Here is a 20286-nt window from a genome sequence, read left to right as displayed (position 1 = left end):
CATGACAAACTCGTGGATACCTTGACGAAAAAGGTCCAAACCTTAACGGCAAGGACACGTGCAGTCCTCCCCCGCGGATCTACGAAAATCCACAGAAGAAAACTCGACTTCACAACCCTACTCGACAGGCCTGGAACATCGCGGGAACGTCCTTCTGGACAGAACCCCAGCGAAACATCCCCTGCCGAGAAACAGAACTATGAGAGTCGTCTACCCCCTGCAAAGGACACAGAGGTCGATGAAGTCGAGCATGTCGACTTGGATCCCAGCAACGTCTCCAACGATACCGAGGAGGACGCTGACAGACATCCAAGAAGAACCAGAAGCCGATTGGCTCGGGAGGGCTCCCCGTTCAAATAACCAATGACGGAAGAGGAGGAAAACATCTATTGGATCGAACAGGAGGAGCTGGCCGAGAAACATGCCGAGACTACTTGCAGCAAACGCCGACAAGCTCGAAAATCTGCTAGCGAGAAATCAGACATACGTGACCTTCGTGACTACATAACTAAAACTGCAGCGGAAGTAAGGGCCGTGAAATCCCAGATCCATCACGCTACCAGTGCTGCCCCAGAGATCGACAGACTGCTCGAAGGGGCTCGGAAGACACCCTTCACCACTCGCATCTCTGATACGAGGGTATCGGACCCAGGAAAAATCAAAGTACCAAAGTACGATGGTACGAATGATCCTAAAGCGCACCTTCAGGCTTTCCACATCACGATGGAAAGGGCCAGACTGAAGGATAGCGAAAAGGACGCCGGCTATTGCCGTCTGTTCGTCGAAAATCTGGAAGGAGCGGCGCTTGAATGGTTCGTACGCCTTAAGCGAAACTCCATCGGAAGTTTCCGACAGCTCGATGTCGACCTCTGGAGTCTGTCCCAGAGGGAAGACAAACCCCTCCGCGAGTTCATAAGCCGGTTCAAGCTGGTTATGTCAAGGGTTAGCGAGATAAGCGACAAGGTGTCCATAGACGCACTCAGAAAAACGCTCTGGTACAAGTCGAAATTCGAAAAATGGATAACCCTCGACAAACCACGGACGATCCAAGACGCCCTCCACAAGGCAACAGACTACATCATAATCGAAGAGGAAACACAAATTTTGTAGCAGAAGCATAAATTGACAAAGCCGTCCTCGAAAGATGTAGACCAAAGGACAAAAAAGAAAAGCTCTCGTAACGATAAGTACGTCCATCACGAGGGGGAAGAACTCCAAGGGGCGCATTACTACGCAATCATGTCGGATCAAGGCCGAACCACGGGTAATACGTGGACTCGCAATCAAGGATACGACGAAAACACCTTCTGCGAGTTCCACCAGACCCAAGGGAACTCCACGACTAACTGCAAAGTCCTGGGAGCGAGATTGGCCGCGAAGCTACTAGTTGGAGAGCTCTCTGAAGTAACCAGCGTAAAAGATCTCACCCTCGAGACCGATCGCCCTCCAAAGAAGGACAGGAATCCACCCACGGAGAATTCCCCTCAAAGAAACCAATCAGGGGATAAATGCGGAAGAAGACCGGACGACAAAGGAAACGACAATCGTCGCAGAGTTAACTTGATCATCGGAGGATTGCAGTTTTGCAACGACACGGTCTCAGCCATCAAGGCTTACCAGCGAAAGGCCGAATCAAGTGCAAAATGGCCTACGTGGTCTCCTCCCCGAGATGGTCAAAAGAACTCGATAACTTTCACGAGAGACGAAGCCGGCGGAATCGATCAACCTCACTGCGATCCACTCGTCATAGATCTTTTCATACGAGATCTGCAACTTGCGAGAGTCCTCATCGACACGGGAAGCACGGTTAATGTTATCTTCCGTGACACTCTCAAACGGATGAACATCGAACTCTGGGAAGTTACCCCAACGCAAAAACCGCTGACGGGTTTTTCAGTCAAAGTATCGATGACTCTCGGATCGATCCAGCTACCAGTCATGGCCAAGAAAATCACAAAAATCGTCGATTTCGCCGTGGTCGATCATCCTGCCATTTACAATGTGATCATGGGAACCCCATGGCTTAACGCCATGAAAGCCGTTCCATCTACATATCACCTCGGCGTAAAATTCCCGACCCAGAGCGGGATCGCAGCCATCTGGGGTTGTCAGAAACAGGCGCGGCTTTGCTTTCTCGCAGAGCATAAGTTAAGACAAATCACGACCACCACGAGGGCGGCTCGAAAATCCGCGAAGTTAACTCGGCCTTTGGACGAAAACACTTCAAAGAAAGATGATTTGACATCGTCTGCCGAAGCGAACGCTTCGGACATCGAAACTCAGCACGATTCCGAAATCAACGCTATGACTCAACCAGAAAAACCGGACAGAAACGCCGACCCTACCACAGTCTCCACGATTAAGGCGGTCAGCACGACAACAATCGATGCTTCAGCTACGCAAAAAGTCTCAGGACACGCTTAAAAATAAAATTTTACAAACATTAGACTCTTGTCAACGGCCTTATCTGGCACAAATTGCAAAAGCCTTCATTCTTCAACACCTAAAACATATGTATAGTCTTCGAAACAACAGCGAGACGTCGCCAAGTTAAATTCGAAACTCTGCAAACAACTGCACGAACGCGACCATAAAAATCTCAACGAGTATTTACCCCCCGCTCGTCGATTGGCTCCGACGAACACACCAGCCGTCTTAATCAAACGCAACCTGATCATTCTTCTGATCCTCGAACATCCAACACAAGGATAATAGCGCGATACAAAAAAAAAATCCGAAATTTTGGTCTAGCACTTACAGTTGGCTTAAAAATTGTCTCTGGAGAGATGCTCGATTCATGCCATACCAGTCGTATAAGCCGAGAACCTATCGCGAAGTTTCAATCGGTACGAATCAGGTTAAAATTGCAACAAGAAAATCGATAGCCGGCTAGTCACCGCATAAAACCTTAAAACCGAAAGTAAACCTAGGTCTTGCCCTAAACCCAACGCACTGGTCTCTAACATCTCAAGACATGATATCTAAAAATGATACGAGATCCTAAACCATGTCTCTCCATCCATATCTTAACGTTCATAAAAACTTCGTAAAAGTAAACAAGCGACTTTTACGAAAAATTACATCTCAAGCGAACCACCAGATTGAACATCTTGTTAGAAGTAAATATGAGACGACAACTCATATTTATTTCACATACTCAGAACAAGGTACTTCGATAAATATTCATCATATATATAATACCGCAGAGCGGTAGGGATTCAAAGCCACCAACGGCAAGTCCCAATAAAAAACGGCCAAAAAGGCCCACACAAAGTCTCAGCATAAAGGCCACACTCGGCCAGATTTGGATAATAAAGGCCACGCGGCCATAAACACAAGATAAGGGGAAATCGCTCCCCGACAAATACCAACTTCGACACTCACAAATCAAAGTTAAAATTTCCGGACAAGGAAGCTCTGAATACATCCGCTGGATAGTTCACTTCCTCATCGTCACCAGCAACCTCAATCGCGACCTCCTCCGTATCGGGAGAAACCGGGATGGGATCCCAGAATCCTGGATCCTCCCATCGATCGGGGGAATAAGCGCCTCAGCGTGGGCATGGTCCTTCATGCCATCTTTCATGTCCCTCATCTCCTCCTCGAAAACGAAGTCGTCCGCCTGCGTCTTTCAAAGGGTGCCAACTGAGCCGCGGCACTCGCGAAAATCGCCCACCTAGGAATAAGCATCCTTGAGGTTTCCATACTTAGTGTTGAACTGAGAGGCACGCTTCCTCATCGCTTCGACGATCCTTCTCCTACCCTTCCTTTCCGCGCGACGAACAGCCTTCTCGTGGTCCCTGGCGAGTTTCGCATCTCGCTCAAAAATCTCGTTTTGCATACGAGCAAGGTCCTTTTCCGCTTTCTCCGCCTTGAAGCGATAGACCATGGACTCCCTATGGCTTGTCTCAAGAGCTGAGCCGAGCAAGTTCAGACCCTGCGAAAATGACCAACGCGTTTAAAAAAAAAAATGAAAAAGCGCATGATCCTATCCGCAAAATTTCTAAAAAAAAAAGAGCAACTAACCCCATTGATTATACGAGATCCTTCTGCGACTATCTTAGACCTTCCCAATTCATCCACCGATGAGGGAGGATCGAAACACGAGGGTAGACCGGCAAAGAAATCGTCAAAATCTGGGATAGGCGCCTCGCTTGTACCGCTACCGTCACCGTAACCAAGGTCTGGATCTTATCCTGGGAGAATAGAATCATCTACGTAAAAGTCTATATCGCCGAGGTCAATGCCTTTTCCCTTCGGAGACCTCACGTTTGTCTCCTCAACGGGATCGTCGTAAGGAGCAGGACCATCGGACCCAGAATCACTGTCCGTTCCCACGCCCCCTTCGAAATCGGGACAAACGAGCCTCAACGCCTTGCGAACTCTCTTCGGCGTAAAGGACGTCCAGAAAAATGGGCCGTTCCTGAGGAGATCCCTCATTTCGACAGTGTCCTCAGGGAATAGAGGGAGTGTGTTGATGAAGGGACCATCATTCGGTTTACTCCGGAACAACAAAATGCAGCCTCCTCGACAGATGCAGCACTTATACGGACGAAGAAGAAGAACTTCTTCCACAAGTTAAAGTTGGAGATGAACCCCTTGATCACCGACATATGGTTCCGAGGGTCCAACCGGTAATTGTCCGGCTTCGAGACGAGCTGCAGTCTAAAGAGCGCTTCTAAGTGGTCGGTGGTAAGGGAGAGACCATGCTCAAAACTCAGGATCACAACGCCGATGAGATGCTGGAGGCTGGTAGGATTCAGCTGGCTTATCGATACTTCAAAATGATCAAGCACACGGACGATGACCTCAGGAATCGGGAACAACAAACGGCAGCGCACCACGAATGACTCGTAACAAGTGAAATAACCGTCCGGAGGACTATCGGCGCTTTCCCCACGACGAGGAATGCAAAATTCCACTGTGTCAGGAATGTAGAACGACCGGACGGTCTGAAGAAAGTCACTAGTGCTTCTGCTCGGCGCACCCCTTTCGACCGAATGATGGCTCATGACAGGGAACGACTTTTCGATTGGAGGAGTAATCGAACCATATCTCGCTGTCCACCATGCTGTATTTTCGGCTGGATCTATCGAGTGAGGCACGAACTCGACCTTCGGTACAAGAATCTCGTCATGAACATCTTCGGACGAGGAACCGCGAGAGGTACATCTTTTCTTAGTCTTCTTTTTGCTAGACATCTTGTAAAATTCAAAAAAAACAAGAAGAAAGAGAGAAAGAGGAAGAGGGAAATTTTTTCAAAAAACTTCTTATGAGAATAAGCAAGTGAAAAATTATGAAGAAGTTACTTTCCTTCTTATAGGCATAGGAAGTTACTATTTGCCCGCAGACTTTTGGATATAAACTTCGCCCAAATACACCAACATTGGCTAAATTCACCATACCGCACGCTAGAATCTCATTGAAAATCCACGATTCTAACGGGCTGGGGGCTAACTGTTGGGGTCGAAAACGGTTACGACGAAATTAATGTCCAAATCTCCGCAAAAAACAGCATGAGCATTCTACGAAAGTGATTCTTCGTAAAAAATATCTTTACAAAGAGCCTTGCGGTAAAATCTTGTTCTAATCTTGATCGAACCAAATACCGATTGTCCCAAGGCAACAAACACGTATCCAAACCGGCCACAGACAAGCTCAAGTATGGCAATCGGACCACGCATAAGCCAAGCTTGGTCGCTGCGTAGCGATCGAGCACGCACACGGCTCGGTCGCTATGTAGCGATCGAACTCGAGCAAAAGCTCGGTCGCTACGTAACGACCGAGCACATACACGACTCGGTTGCTACGTAGCGACCGAGCACGCACACAGCACAGTCGCTACGTAGCGACCGAGCTCGAGCCAAAGCTCGGTCGCTACGTAGCAACCGAGCTCAAGCCGAAGCTCGGTCGCTACATAGCGACTGAGCACGCACACGGCTCGGTCGCTACGTAGGGACCGAGCTCAAGCCGAAGCTCGGTCGCTACATAGTGACCGAGCACGCACACGGCTCGGTCGCTATGCCTCAAGCCAAGCTCGGTCGCTATGTAGCGTCCGAGCACATACGCGGCTCGGTCGTTACGTAGCGACCGAACTCTCCCAGAACGTCGATACGACACGAATCCATGCATTCTCGTCTACTCTTTAATGCTATCTCCCGTGAGCCATGGCTAAACCATTCTTTGTTTCTCATCACTCGAAGTCATCAGTCAAACTTTACGATAAAAGCCGCGGGAAGTTTGTTTTTATCGAAGAAACCTTAATAAACGTTTCGAGTCAAAGACGGCCCAAAGAAATCTAAAACGTAGCTCGAAGCCCACTTACGATTTCTTAACCGAAAACCCATAAGCCTTATGACGGTTTATGCTTGGTTCGTAAGGTAAGATAAATGTCAAGTTTCCGCGGATAAATGTAAAGTTTCTGAAGATAATCACGAAGATCGGGAAAATTGGAGTATCTCCATTTTTGAGCTACGACGGCTTAAGGGAAGAAGGGGAAAGGCGCAAACCGACCTAGGAGCAAGTATATAAAGAGTCCTAGGCGAGAGGCAAAAGGGGATTCGACACACAGCAAAACTTAGAACTTAGAGCAATTTAGGCAATTTTTCGTTTTTGTTATTCGAGCTGCGACTCAATTAGGGCTCTCGCAGCCCAGGCTCTTACCTTGTTTTAACGCTCAAACGCAAATTCGGAATAAGATCTACTTTGCTCTCTTTTCGATTTGTTAAATTTTATCGTCTTTATTTTGTATTCTGATTGCTTGGCGTGTGGTATTAGCAGATATGTGGGACCTCTGGGAAACTAGGGTTCTCCTACTTTCCTTATTTAAACGGAAATCGACAGTGCGAATTTTGGTTCTCACAATTTCCAATTAGTACCTTAAGATCTTTGATTAATCCTCATGAACTTATGAACAATCCACAAAAGTGAATGAGTCCTTAAAAGGTTCAATTTTGAGCCCAAGTTGATCTGCCATTGCTTTAGACATAATGCTCACTGAACATCATGTATCACACAGTGCATTCTGGTATACATGTCCTGCAATAGTGCACAGGACTACGAACTTGGCAGGATCACCTTTCTTTTTGCAGCTTTGCATCTCTCTTTTTAAGGGCTATGAGTTGATGAAACATTCGCTCGATGTCCTCTTCTGTTTCTCTACTCTCTCTCTGAAAAATATCCAGAGATTATGAGTGTAGTAAACCTCATCGAATGGTACATCATCATGGATTTTCAAAATTATCTTGGTAAAACCATCCATCTCCTTCTTAGTTGCCTCTCACCCCAGATGCTTAAGAAACTTATTTTTCCTCCTCTTCCCAATAGGAACCTGTCTGGTAGCAGCTTCTTTGTGGATAACCGGATCTGGTGCATCATACTCTGTAGGGCGTTGTCCGAAGTTATGTTGTCGATCAATGGTTTCGTCTGATATGGGTATAGATCGATATACAATCGGTGTCGATCAATGCTTGGAAATTGTGCGCAATACGTTATTGGGGCAGGGAGGTATCGATCGTCATCAGGGTAGTACCGATCGATGCTTGCAGTTTTGTCGAGATCTTAGGGACTATATGTTTATTTTAAAATTTTCGAAGTATATTATGTACAGAAAAAATATATGCTTTTTATATGTACATTAAATGTTTGAATAATTATTATTTTAAGATACTAAAAGTAATTAAAATTAGAGGGAAAATGTGATAAGGATAAAATTGCAGTTAATATATAAATACATGAATAATATAAATGATAGTTACTAGTCTAATTAATTTTTTTGATGGTTATACACTGCAATTATCCTTTATTAAATCGACAATAGATTTTTCTTTTTTCTTTCCCCGAGAAAAAAAAGAAGTTCAATGTTCGCCCTAGCCGCCGAGAAAAAAAAAGAATGTAGACCATATCCTCGATCATGGCTCACTAATGTATTGACTGAAATTGGGTCCAGCAAAGAGTGCTGCATTTACCTTCTACGGACATCCGGTGATTCTCATTGGGGACGGGAGAAGGGTGTGGTGTGTCGTCATTTAGGTTTAACCGCCAAGCTGCGGTTCTCGGAGGCTTGGGATATCTAGTAGATGTGATTTGATTTCTTCTTTACCCCTTGTCTTGCTAATGAAGCTTCACCAAAACCGAATCTGTTGTCTGGTACGCGGTGCAAGACTAAGCCGGTAATGATGTGGGTTGTTACTTCTTCCCTCGGTTCTGGGGAAGCGGGTCTCAGGTCTGTCAATGGTGGTCTATCGGTCGCGTCCTTCACTCTCCTATCTCTTCCCTTGGTAGCTTATGATGTTTCTTCAGGCTTAGTTTGTCTTAAAAATCCTTCACCTCGTTTGGATTTATCACGACAACCTTGAATAGATGAATCTTTTGATTAGTCATTTCTTGTGTATCGGTGTTTTATATGTGTCTTAAATCTGTTGTCTATATTGCTTCGGAGTAAGTCTTGGTCCCGTTGTCTTGTTTTTGTTTGGCTGGTGGTCATGGCGTTTGAGCCCTATTCCTCTCTTGTACGATATGGAGTCTTGTTATTCACAACTTGGGTTGTGTCTCATCTTTTTTTCAATGGGCATCTTCATTGTTTGAAGCGTATCTATGTGCCTCTATTCTGGTTCTTTGAGAAAGTTTCTGGTTTGACTAAGGAGTTTGTCTTCATTCCAGAGTTTTGGTGAAATTTTATGTTTACCATTTTCATAGTACCATTTTTCATTTTTTACCATTACTAAATTGACATTTTCAAAAACACCTTCTTCATTAAGTGGGAAACGACTCTTACACTTTTGTTATCTATATATATAATAAATCATTATTTAAATAAAATAAAAATAAAAAATAAAATTATATTTTTTATGTTTTCGAATTAAACTTTTTCAAATTCGAACTTTTTATAATTTTCTTTTCTTGAATTTGTTTTTTTCAAATTTTTTTTTTTTTAAATTTATTTTTGAAAATCGAAAGTTATGTTTCAAACTATTTTTTAAAGATTTTTTATATTGTTTTAATTATTTATTTATATATTTATTAGAATCCTAAATTTTATATTCCAAAAACCCTACCCACCCCTCAACTTTAAACCCTAAGTGTAGATTAGTTAACCCTAGGGGTATAAGTGTCTTTTATCTTTCATTAAAAGTGAGAGTAAAAGTTATTAGTATAAACATGGAAAGTGGAGTCTTGGTACCAACTTCCGGCTTTGGTTGTTCATGAATGTGGTTGTCTGGTTTTAGCTCTTATGGTGGATTTGATAATTCTTCAAGACGGATTTGAGCATTTGTGAATAGAGATGAACACGAATCGGATATCTGGTTTTTTTGTGTGGTAATTGTGATCTGATTCGTTTCATATTGAATAATTAATTATCTGATTTGATTCGATCCATATCCACCTGGATATTTGGTGTCCCGAATATCCGGAAAATTTTATTTTTGACCGGATATCCGATTTCATCTGTAAAAATAAATTAAAAATAAATAAATAAATAAATAAATAAATAACCTAAAAATAATAATATACTATTTCAAAAATATTCTTTTTCACTTTTAAAATTTAAAATAACTAATATAATAGCTTTAGTAAATAAAAATATTGTAAAACTTATATAAAATATAATATTTATATAACTTATATATATAGTTCTTTAAATATATGTATATATATAACGAATCGGATCGGATATTTGTTCCTAAGAAAATTAGTATTTGTGATTTGCTTCATTTTACGAATATTGCATATTAGTATTTGCTTTGCTTCGTAGAGTTACGGATATCCAGATTTTTTGGTTCGAGTCGGAATGGATAACAAATTAAATCAAAATTTATGGATATTTTGCTCGGCCCTACTTGTGAAGGTTGTTACTTTTCTAGTTCTTAGTTTGGGTTCGGTTTTAAAGCTTTCGAAGTTGTCCGGCTTTTGGCTCCGGGATCTTCCGGATTAGTCTTAACATCTGTTGGTTTAGTTTTTTTTTTTGATAACGAACGGCAATTTTATTAATCAAACTTGAAGTGGTTTTGGTAACCGAACCGAAATAGAACAACCAATAAAATAATGTTCTAGCCAGAGAGACAACGTAACCAACCAAGCATCAAGTGCATTGGTGGAATCTGTCATCCCCCCTCCGGTTTTTATAGGACCAAAAACCCTCCATCAAGATCAAAGCCAAGCCAGCCGACGGCGGCGCCACACCCGCTCTCTTCCTCTGAGCGTTCAATCTTGTGTAAGTGTGTACACTTATATATACTGGTCGTTTCTGCCTCATATAACCGATGCGGGATGTTTCTAAATCCTTCATTAAAGTCATTAAAGGCTTCTTTTGGTTACACCCGCAGACCCATTTCTTTTCATCATTTGCCAATTTTTATTACAGCCGTTGGGCTTAACAAATTGGTCCAACAATAACAAGTTAAGACTCCAAAAAATCTGTCGAATCTTCGCTTCTTCTCACCAACTAAAGCAGCGTTTGTAGTTCACGAATCTTTGGTGGCCGATCATCAATCCCCCAGAAGACGCACATAGAAATCTCAGTTTGGTTAATAAACCTTTTCTCAATCTCTGTATAGTCGCTGCTTTCAGACGAAATTCTATGTCAGGTAAGTCTGACACACCCAGATAGTGAATTGTTTATATTATGTCGAATATGCTTATGTTGAAGGTTTTTGTTAACGAAAATTTTGAAATTTTGAAGATACGGATGTTTATGTTGAAGGTTTAGAGATAGGGTTGATGCGAACTAAACAGCGAGTTTCTTGTTAATTTATGTGTGTGTTACGTGTAATCAAGAAGCAATCTTGGTGAAGGAAGAGTGTGGTAGGTATTCCATCTCCACTCTTGAAGCTCAAAAGCTGGCAATGGTGGGCTCTTGTATCCATCAACATCTTCTTCCTCATTGGTGGCTAAGCTGCTTCAGTCATTCTAGGTAGGTTTTACTACAACGAAGGTGGAAACAGCAAATGGATGGAAACTCTTGTTCAAACCGCTGCTTTTCCAATCATCTATATCCAGCTTTTGCTTCTTCCTTCTTCTTCAGAGTCTTCTTCTTGTTCACTCAAAACCATGGTCTTGATTTACGTTCTGCTTGGTGTCATCGTCGCTGGAGACAACATGTTGTACTCTGTTGGACTTCTCTACCTCTCTGCATCGACTTATTCGCTCATTTGCGCTACTCAGTTAGCGTTTAGTGCGGTCTTCTCTTATTTCATCAATGCTCAGAAGTTCACTTCTTTGATTCTCAATTCAGTGGTTCTTCTCTCTTTCTCTGCTACGTTGATTGCCCTCAACGATAATGCAGACGCTCCGTCTGGTGTCTCCAGGTCGAAGTATATCGTTGGGTTTGTGTGTACACTCGCTGCATCAGCTCTCTACTCTCTACTCCTCTCCCTTATGCAGTTCTCATTCGAGAAGGTTCTGCAGAAGGAGACTTTCTCAGTAGTTCTCGAGATGCAAATCTACACTTCTTTAGTGGCGACTTGTGTCTCTGTTATCGGGCTTTTCGCAAGCGGGGAATGGAGAACGCTGCATGGAGAAATGGATGGGTATCATAAAGGTCAAGCTTCTTATGTACTGACTCTGGTCGGGACAGCGGTTACGTGGCAAGTGTGTTCTGTAGGAGTGGTGGGTTTGATATTTCTGGTGTCGTCGCTCTTCTCAAACGTTATTAGTACGCTTTCTCTAGCTGTGACTCCACTTGCTGCTTTGGCTGTGTTCCGTGATAAGATGAGCGGCATTAAGGTTTTGGCAATGCTGATCGCTCTATGGGGTTTCGCTTCTTATGTTCAACAGAATCATCTTGATGACTTGAAATTAAGACGAGCGCGAAAACAAGCGCATGCCAGTCGGGTTGATCCGCCTTGTTAATTCAGGCAGTGTAATTGCTTTAGGTTGAATAACTTTTACTCGTTAGGACAAGCTTCTGTTCTTGTCATAATCTTTAAAAATCAGAATTTTTGTACGATCAAATTTAAATATACTGGTTGGTACATGGAACTTAATACAAATTGCAAATGCAGTCGGATTTAGCATAAGAACATGTATAAGTAAGAATGTCCGGCCAAGCATAAACTGTTAAGCCGTCGATTAAATCATTTAAGCATAAATTGCATTTCATATGCAATTTCAAGATTTTTTTATTCTTTAGGACACATTATGACTTACAAATTGCACATAGGGACACTTGTTGCTGGAGAGGCACACTTTCTCCTTTTGCAGTATCCTACATACCCTCAAATAAAACTCAACTACAATATCTTCTAATTATAACTCCTTTAACTAAGCTGTCACTTTCCTACTATAAGAATTTTAAAAACAATTTAAAAAATAAATGAATAAATCAGTTTCTTATTTTTCGAAAATTTCCATATATTTTCTCTCCAACTTTACTTTCGAAATTCAAATCTACCTTTTCCAATTTTCTCATTTTCAAACTTTCCGTTGAATTCTGATATGTAATTGATAAACCCACAAATCAAGATCCAAACTTTGTTGTTGGTTGATAGAAGTTATATGCGAATCAGCTGCCAGTTGATTAATGAGACGAACTCGACAATGATAAAACCATCGGAGAAGACGAGAGAGTCGCCAGAGACGAAACGAGCCAGCTCCTCGACCGATGGTGAGACACACCTTGGATTTTAATGAGCTCGATGAAGCTATGGTGGTTCGAGCTCGTCGCAATCCTCCACCACGAGTCTGCCGCCCAAGTTGACTCCTCGCCTTGCTCAGCTCACATCCACGAACTCTTGTTCATCATCTAGGTGAAGCTGCGGTGGTTTGAGCTTGGTATCGCCATGGATAAAAGCTCGATCGCATCTGCAATAAAAATCATGAATTTGCGCATTTGATCCTTGTATTTATGTAAGTATTTGTTTTGACTCTCAAAATTTTCAAATGTGCAGATTTGAATTCTAATTAGTCCCAAAATTTTCAATTATACACCGCAGCCATGTTTTATGCAATTATGTTCTTAATGATTACAATGTCGATATGAACATTTTCTAGTCTATTTCCACACCTACTAGTTCACAGTTTTAAGTTTCTTGGTTACTTAGTCTTTTTTTTTTTTGTAAAACCTGAGACTTTCATTAAACTTAAACATTGTTTAGAGCCCATAGGGCTTGTTTAGCAACATTATCGGCCCAAACATTAGCCGTACGATTAATAAATGAAAAAGAGATTGACTTAAATGAAGGAAGCAGAGAGTAGATATCTCGAAGCACACCGAAGATCTCAAGCTTGTTCTCCCTCTTCATGATCGTATTCATGAGGATTTGAGAGTCAGAGAGTATTGAGACTGCATCGAGGCCGTGAGAGAGGGCAAAGTTTATGGCAGTTATTACCGCCAAGGTTTCCGCCATGAGGGGCGAGGAGACCGAAGTCAGGCTCGCTGAGTGCTGCGTTTTCGAGATCCGATCATCAATGATCCAACCAAGCCCTGCTTCACCCGTTGATGGATTCCATGCCGCATCGGTGTAGATAGACATGAGTCCAGCAGTATTAGGATTTGGTTCGACTCTGATCACCGGGATCATCGGTTTTGGGGATGGGCACGGTTGCGCCCTTATCCATTCTTTCGCTTCTGTAATCGCCTTCAAGATTGTCTCTTTGGGAGTTAGGAGTCGTTTTTCAAACAGGAGCAAATTTCTTGCTTTCCACAGGGACCAAACGATCCAGGCTGCAAGGGTTCCAGGTCCAATCCCCACTGGTGGGAGGGAGGGTAACATCCTAGCCTTTTCCCAACCCTCAATGGTCGTAGCGGCGTCTTGTGGGTTGAAATGGCCTGCAAGTGGAGCCAACTCCCAGACTTGTGCCGCAAACGGGCAGTGGAAAAGAAGGTGCGCGACTGATTCTTCTGTATTGCAACGCTTACAGAGAGTAGATATCGGTATGTTTCTGATAGCGAATTGTTCTCCTACTGGTAGAGCTCCATGTAGGGATTTCCATAGAAAGATTTTAATCTTTTCCGTTGTTTTGATGTTCCATACAGACGTGAGCCACTTGACTGTATCCACTGGCGTTGTAGGAGTTGAAGGAGTTGAGTTGGCCTCTGTTTCCGTTGCAGCTAAGTATCCAGAACGTGTGGAAAATTCTCTAGAGGGGTTCTTTAACCAGACTAACTCATCAGATTTCCCTAACCTACTAGGTCTGATCTTTAAAATTTGTTCTTTGTGGAAAGGGAGCACCTGTTCAAGTTTCTCAACATCCCAACCAGTGCTTCCAGGGAGGAATAGGTCAGAGACTTTGAGATGTTGGAGGTGTTCCGGAGCCGGCCCAAACGGTCTTACTTGTTCACAATGTGAGAGCCATGGCTCTGACCATATCTCTATGCTTTCCCCCGATCCTACCATCCATCCCAGTTGGTTCTTGAGAAGGTCTCTTCCCATGAGTACGCCTCTCCAGCCATGTGAGGAGGAGGAAGGTGCTTGACACTTTAGGAAGGTTTCAGATTGGCAGTATTTCCCCAAAAGGCACCGAGCCAGGAGACACGTAGGGTTCTTCAGGATCCGCCAGCCAATCTTTGCTAAGAGGGCGTCATTGAAAGTGGTAACATCCTTAAATCCGAGCCCCCCTTTGCTTTTTGGCTTTGCCATTTTGTCCCACGCCTTGGTTACTTAGTCTTAAACATAGAAACCAACAAAGAACTGAGATTTTGATAGAAACATAGAAATGAAACAAAGAAACAGAGTAACATCAAAGCGTATGTTATGTAGAAGATGAATCAAGGCACAATCTTGAAAGCCTTGTACTTATCAATCCAAGAGATAAAAGAGTTGTTGGAGTTCCTGAAACCAAGAAATCCATACTCTTTGCTCTTGTTCATACTATCAATCATTCCTTCAACACCAAGCACAACATCAGCAAACCACCACACACCAACCTCATTAAGCTTCTTCTCCTGCAACTGACCTTCACCATCTCCTTCTAAACCCTCTCTTTCCCTTTCATCATCTCCACCAACCCCACATTCTTCCCTTCCTTGAATCCATACTCCTCGATCCCAAACTGCTCAGCAATAATCTTCCCCAGATGTTTTCAAGTGGAAACATCAGCGTTGCTACAGTTAAATGCTTCATTCTTGGCGTAAGGATCAACCGCAGCCAAAATCTGCTTCTCAGCGATCAGATCAGCGTCTGACGCCGTCGTGAAACCTTCCCACGCCTTCTTTCTCCCGGAAAAACCAATTTAGACCCTTCGTGCTTGCAGATGGCTGCCTAGACGCAGAGAGTCCCCACAATGTTCATCAAGCTATACGGAGAGAAGCCGAAGATAGTGTTTGGTCTATGCACAGACCAAGTCACACTCTCTTTCGACTTGATCTCTTCAGACAGAATATCCTCAAGAGTATAATAAAAGTTCTCGATCTGCAACCTCAGCATGTCCTCATTGAAAGGCGGCTCCTGACATTCTGGAATCAATTTTAATAAACATATTTGCATTCAGCAGTAAGTGATAACAATGTAAAAACAAACCAAAAAAAATTTCAAATTAAAACCTGCAAAATAACTGAGAAGATGTGCACACACTTGGCGGCAAAGATTAAGCAGAACATGCCGAACCATAAATTTAAGTTTCAAATCTGAAACTTTGATGATTTAAACTCTACTACAATATCTTTAGCAGCTGAATTTTCTGAGAAGTCACCAACTAAACGACCACCAATCTCGTCAGAATTTGGTAGATCATATTGTCTCCCCCGCTGCTGCTGGCTTACAAAAGTGATGGTGATTATATATTCTGGAGGTTAGTTAGTGCTGAAACAGAGCATACCTTATAAGTGGTTTTACCTAAAGTAAATCACAAAGAAATTTGGTAAACGTGTGTATGATTTAAAACGACGCACTGATGCTTTATAACAATTTTTTTTAAGTACGGTAGTTGGTTTGTGCAACTTTTTAAACTAACGCAGCATGGTCAACTTTTTAAACTTTTCTGATTTTTGTAGAGCAACACAGCTGTTGGGGAGCATGGTAAATATGTTTCCTATATTAATGGTTTTGAAAAACTTTCAAAACTTTGACACAGAATTTTTGTTGCTAACTTCTCGATCAAATGCTGGAATGGGACAAAGGGGGTCAAAAAAATCTAGAATAGACCTCTTCTATTTTTAATTAAAAATTAAAAAAAAAATCGAAAATAGGGGAAAAAGACTAAGTAACCAAGAAATATCAACTTATTTACAGATCCAACCACCGAAACCCATTAACCCGACCCGACCCAACTTCGAAACCCTAAATTCCCAATTTCATCTTTCCCCACTCACGATTTCAAACGGATTTCAAACTCTCTCTCCCATAACCACCACGATTTCAAACTCCCATCTCTAATCAAACTCATATTCAAGCACAATCATCTCAAAACAACAGTTCCCATCTCCAATTTCGTGTGTGCAATGTCGCCAAAAACTCGGCTCGCCCAGAAGAAAGAAAAAGCGGGAGTGTCGGAGAAGAAGAAGAACGCCGGCGTGAAAAGAAAAGAAGCGGCAGCGAAAAGGAGAGCCGCCGTTAAGAAAAAGAGAGATGCGGCGAAGAGGAGTGAGACCACAAAGAAGAAGAGGAAGCGAGACCGTGGTCTGGACGGTGGGTCCTCGTCGAATCCAACTAAGAGGGCTCGGAACCGTGTGAGAGAAACCGCAGCATCTCCACCGGAACATCAAGGCGTTCATTCCCCCACACCAGCAGCAGAATTGCCTTCTCAGGGCGATAGCGAGGGTACACCACACTACAACTAAGTATTGAATTACTAGTACAACTAAAAGAGTGAAAATGGTGCAACTGGTAATAATATGTTGTAAACAGAATCAATGGAACTAGTATAACTAGTACAACCACACTTCTTATAACTAATATAACTGGTATAACTATGAAATTTATAATTAGTCTAACTAATACAACTAAGTATTGAATTACTAGTACAACTAAAAGAGTGAAAATGGTGCAACTGGTAATAATATGTTGTAAACAGAATCAATGGAACTAGTATAACTAGTACAACCACACTTCTTATAACTAATATAACTGGTATAACTATGAAATTTATAATTAGTCTAACTAATACAACTAAGTATTGAATTACTAGTACAACTAAAAGAGTGAAAATGGTGCAACTGGTAATAATATGTTGTAAACAGAATCAATGGAACTAGTATAACTAGTACAACCACACTTCTTATAACTAATATAACTGGTATAACTATGAAATTTATAATTAGTCTAACTAATACAACTAAGTATTGAATTACTAGTACAACTAAAAGAGTGAAAATGGTGCAACTGGTAATAATATGTTGTAAACAGAATCAATGGAACTAGTATAACTAGTACAACCACACTTCTTATAACTAATATAACTGGTATAACTATGAAATTTATAATTAGTCTAACTAATACAACTAAGTATTGAATTACTAGTACAACTAAAAGAGTGAAAATGGTGCAACTGGTAATAATATGTTGTAAACAGATTCATGATAACTAGTAAAACCACTTTTTTTATAAGTAATATAACTGGTACAACTACGCTTCTTATACGTAGTCTGACTGGTATAACTAGAGAAGTATTTTGTATAACTATTTAATGAGATGGTGTTGTCGTTGTATAACTAGGCTTGCTGGTAGAACTAGTAATATTATTTTTAATTTAATTAGTGTAACTGGTACAACTAAGTGATTTTGTGTTGTACAACTTAGTTATTTATTCAGTGTATTTTGTTTGTGTTTTTCAGGTTGATAGGGATGATATGACCGTAGAAGCTGATAGACCTGCTGGTTTTTTCTTCAAACCGAGCGACTATGGAAAGTGTTGCAAGCTCTCCTTAAGGTGCCATCAACACGATTTTCTGAAAAGTTTGAGGCCTCAGAGAAAATTTGGTTTCAGGATCATCCTCAGTTCAAGCATATATTCCACATGGATTGTACCCCAACAAGAAAAGTGATGGGATTGTGGATGTTGCTACTTCGTACTATGCATACAGGAAAGGGTCGACAAGCTTGGTTTGGGGTAAACGGTGTTCCAATTAGATACTCTATCAGGGAACATAGCCTCCTCTCTTGTTTATACTGCGGATCATACCCTGAAAACTATCCGAGAAAAGGGAAGATGAAAAGGAGGATACTTCATTGAGTATTTCATTCTCCAAGCAGCAGAAGATCTGGAGTTTTGCACCGAATTTCCATGGGGCCGTTACACATTTGATGATTGCATGAAGGAGATTTTTCATGTGAGGGATCAGTTTCGTGATGGGATCCCAGAGAAGGCAGAGTGGGTATTTCTGGGTTTATCAACCCTTTGGAGGTATATGAATTGTATTTTTCATAAGCATATTTGTTATAATATAACTAATGTGATTGTGTGAAATGATCTGCAGATATTAGCATTTGAATGTATCCCTGTCCTTAGAGAAAGATTCAGAGAGCCTGTTCCAAACTGTTTTGATGGTTGTCCAAGAATGTGCAAATGGAAGTTCAAGAGGACTGGAACAACAGAATTTCCACGTGACATGATTTATCGGACGCTAGGAAACACAAAGGTAAAAGCTTATAATTGTTTTTAAGTGTTGTTTATGTCATTTTCTTCAAGTTCATAGTTAATTAAATGTGTAATTTGTTGTTGGTCATATTTCAGGAGATTATCAGTATTTTGGAACCACAGGGATATGAAGCAGACCTTTTGTATGAAATAATGGATGAAGGGACTTATGAAGACTTGGAGCTGATAGATGATTCGGATACGCCAGACATAGATCCTACTAGAACCAGGGAGTAAAATTTTCTGGCCTTATCTATTCGCGATGGATGTGAGAACCCAAGAGCAACAAGAGCAAGCAAGAGGCGAGGCAGGAGGCGAGGCAGGGGGCGAGGCAGGAGTTGAGGCAGGGGGCAAGGCAGGGGGCGAGGCAGGTCGTGAGAGTTTAAGAGAATTAGAGTTGAAGTTGAACAAAAGAATGGACGATGGATTTGCATTGAGAGACGAAACAATTCGTCTTCTAGCAGTAAGAGTAAAGGAGTTGGAACAAGACAAGATTCAGAGAGAAAGTTGGTCATTCCAGTTTGGTGAAGCTGAAACCGGATATGCTTCAGGAGGAAGAAGAAGAGATAAGGATGGTGATGAAGAGGCTGAGATGCATGGTGATAAGGAGGGTGATGAAGAGGCTGAGAAGCATGGCTTTGATGATTTTGAGGGTGATAAGGAGGGCGAGGACAATGGTGACAAGGATGGTGATGAGGCAGAGGCTGAGAAGGATGGTGATGAGGCTGAGGCTGAGAAGGATGGTGAGAAACAGATCGAGGCTGAGGCTGAGAAGTTGATGCAAGGTAAGTCATGATAACATATAAGTTCAAGTTATATTTTTAATGATGATGATCTAAGTCAGGATGTATTTTTGTACAATGTAGATACTGACGAGAGATTTGATGATGATGGAGATGAGCAATCTACACTTCAAATTATGGCAGGCACTGCAGAGAGATTTGAGAAGGCTGCTACGGAAAAAACTGCTGCGGACAAGACAAATGAGGTTTTAGATGATGATGATGCTTTGGAGAAGGAAGTTGAGGTTGGAGTTGATGATTCTTTAGAGGAGGCAGCTTCGGTTGGAGTTGATGAGATGCCAAAGAGGGTGCCCAAGCGTTCTCATTTGTTGAGGTCTCCTTTTACGCCAAACTGATTTGGCGAAGGGCATAAACTATGTTGTTGTTTTTGGAACCTGTATGCGTTTGTTTTAAAACCTAAATCCAAACTTGTATGTGTGTATTTTAAAACCTAAAACTTGTATGTGTGTGTGTTTTAAAACCTAAATCCAAACTTGTATGTGAGTAATTGATTTGGTGGTTGAACAGGTTGCATTTACAGGTGTTTTACTAGAACAAGTAAAACTGGCATCATCTTGCCAAAAAACAAAAATTAGTACAACTAGAAAAACTAGTACAACTAGTGTTGAATTAAAACGTGTAGGACTTATCTGGGAATCTACTTATCTGAAACACATTATGCACACAAAGTTGTATTATTTTTTTAGTTATACTGGTTTCTACAAAGTTGTACTAGTTTATTAGTTATACTGGCTTGTACAAAGTTGTACTAGGTATTTAGTTATACTAGTTTGTACAGAGTTGTACTTTGGCAGTGAAACCTGGAAATATTAGTTGTACCAAAGAAAAAATATCATTATCTAAATTGTACTATTTATTTATGTTTACATGTGTTTGCCCGGATACAATGAAATCATCACTATTGTTAAAATACTTGTCATGTATGTTTTACAAAAAATATGTGGACAAACAAGTTAACAAACCTTAAAAG

General features: G+C 41.6%; 2 protein-coding genes, 1 long non-coding RNA gene and 1 pseudogene across 5 annotated transcripts; 3 read left to right on the top strand and 1 right to left on the bottom strand.

Moving 5' to 3' along the window:
* The first annotated feature begins 10320 nt into the window (after positions 1-10320).
* LOC106307282 (probable purine permease 11) lies at positions 10321-11992 on the top strand. Of its 3 annotated transcripts, none has more exons than XM_013744193.1 (2): positions 10321-10586; positions 10780-11992. In XM_013744193.1, the coding sequence occupies exon 2, from the start codon at positions 10951-10953 to the stop codon at positions 11848-11850; it is 900 nt and encodes a 299-aa protein (XP_013599647.1). In that variant the 5' UTR covers positions 10321-10586; positions 10780-10950; the 3' UTR covers positions 11851-11992. The 3 variants fall into 3 exon arrangements, with proteins under 3 accessions (XP_013599647.1, XP_013599645.1, XP_013599644.1); XM_013744191.1 differs by having other exon boundaries at positions 10777-11992; XM_013744190.1 differs by having other exon boundaries at positions 10682-11992.
* A 2715-nt stretch (positions 11993-14707) lies between these two features.
* Positions 14708-15548, bottom strand: LOC106308529 (annotated as a pseudogene).
* A 2557-nt stretch (positions 15549-18105) lies between these two features.
* On the top strand, positions 18106-18872 carry LOC106311176. Its single transcript, XR_001263937.1, has 3 exons — positions 18106-18279; positions 18353-18514; positions 18610-18872. It is a non-coding gene; the product is annotated as an uncharacterized LOC106311176 (long non-coding RNA).
* Positions 18873-18882: 10 nt separating this feature from the next.
* On the top strand, positions 18883-19651 carry LOC106308528 (HIV Tat-specific factor 1 homolog). The gene is made up of 2 exons (XM_013745682.1): positions 18883-19298; positions 19380-19651. Exons 1-2 carry the CDS (start codon positions 18929-18931, stop codon positions 19649-19651), a joined length of 642 nt encoding a protein of 213 aa, XP_013601136.1. The 5' UTR covers positions 18883-18928.
* The last annotated feature ends 635 nt before the right edge of the window (positions 19652-20286 follow it).

The sequence above is a fragment of the Brassica oleracea genome, chromosome C8 (assembly GCF_000695525.1).
Source record: "Brassica oleracea var. oleracea cultivar TO1000 chromosome C8, BOL, whole genome shotgun sequence".
In the NCBI taxonomy this organism is placed as follows: domain Eukaryota; kingdom Viridiplantae; phylum Streptophyta; class Magnoliopsida; order Brassicales; family Brassicaceae; genus Brassica; species Brassica oleracea.
Note: the sequence above shows the minus strand (reverse complement) of the source record. Positions and strands in the feature narration are given on the sequence as shown.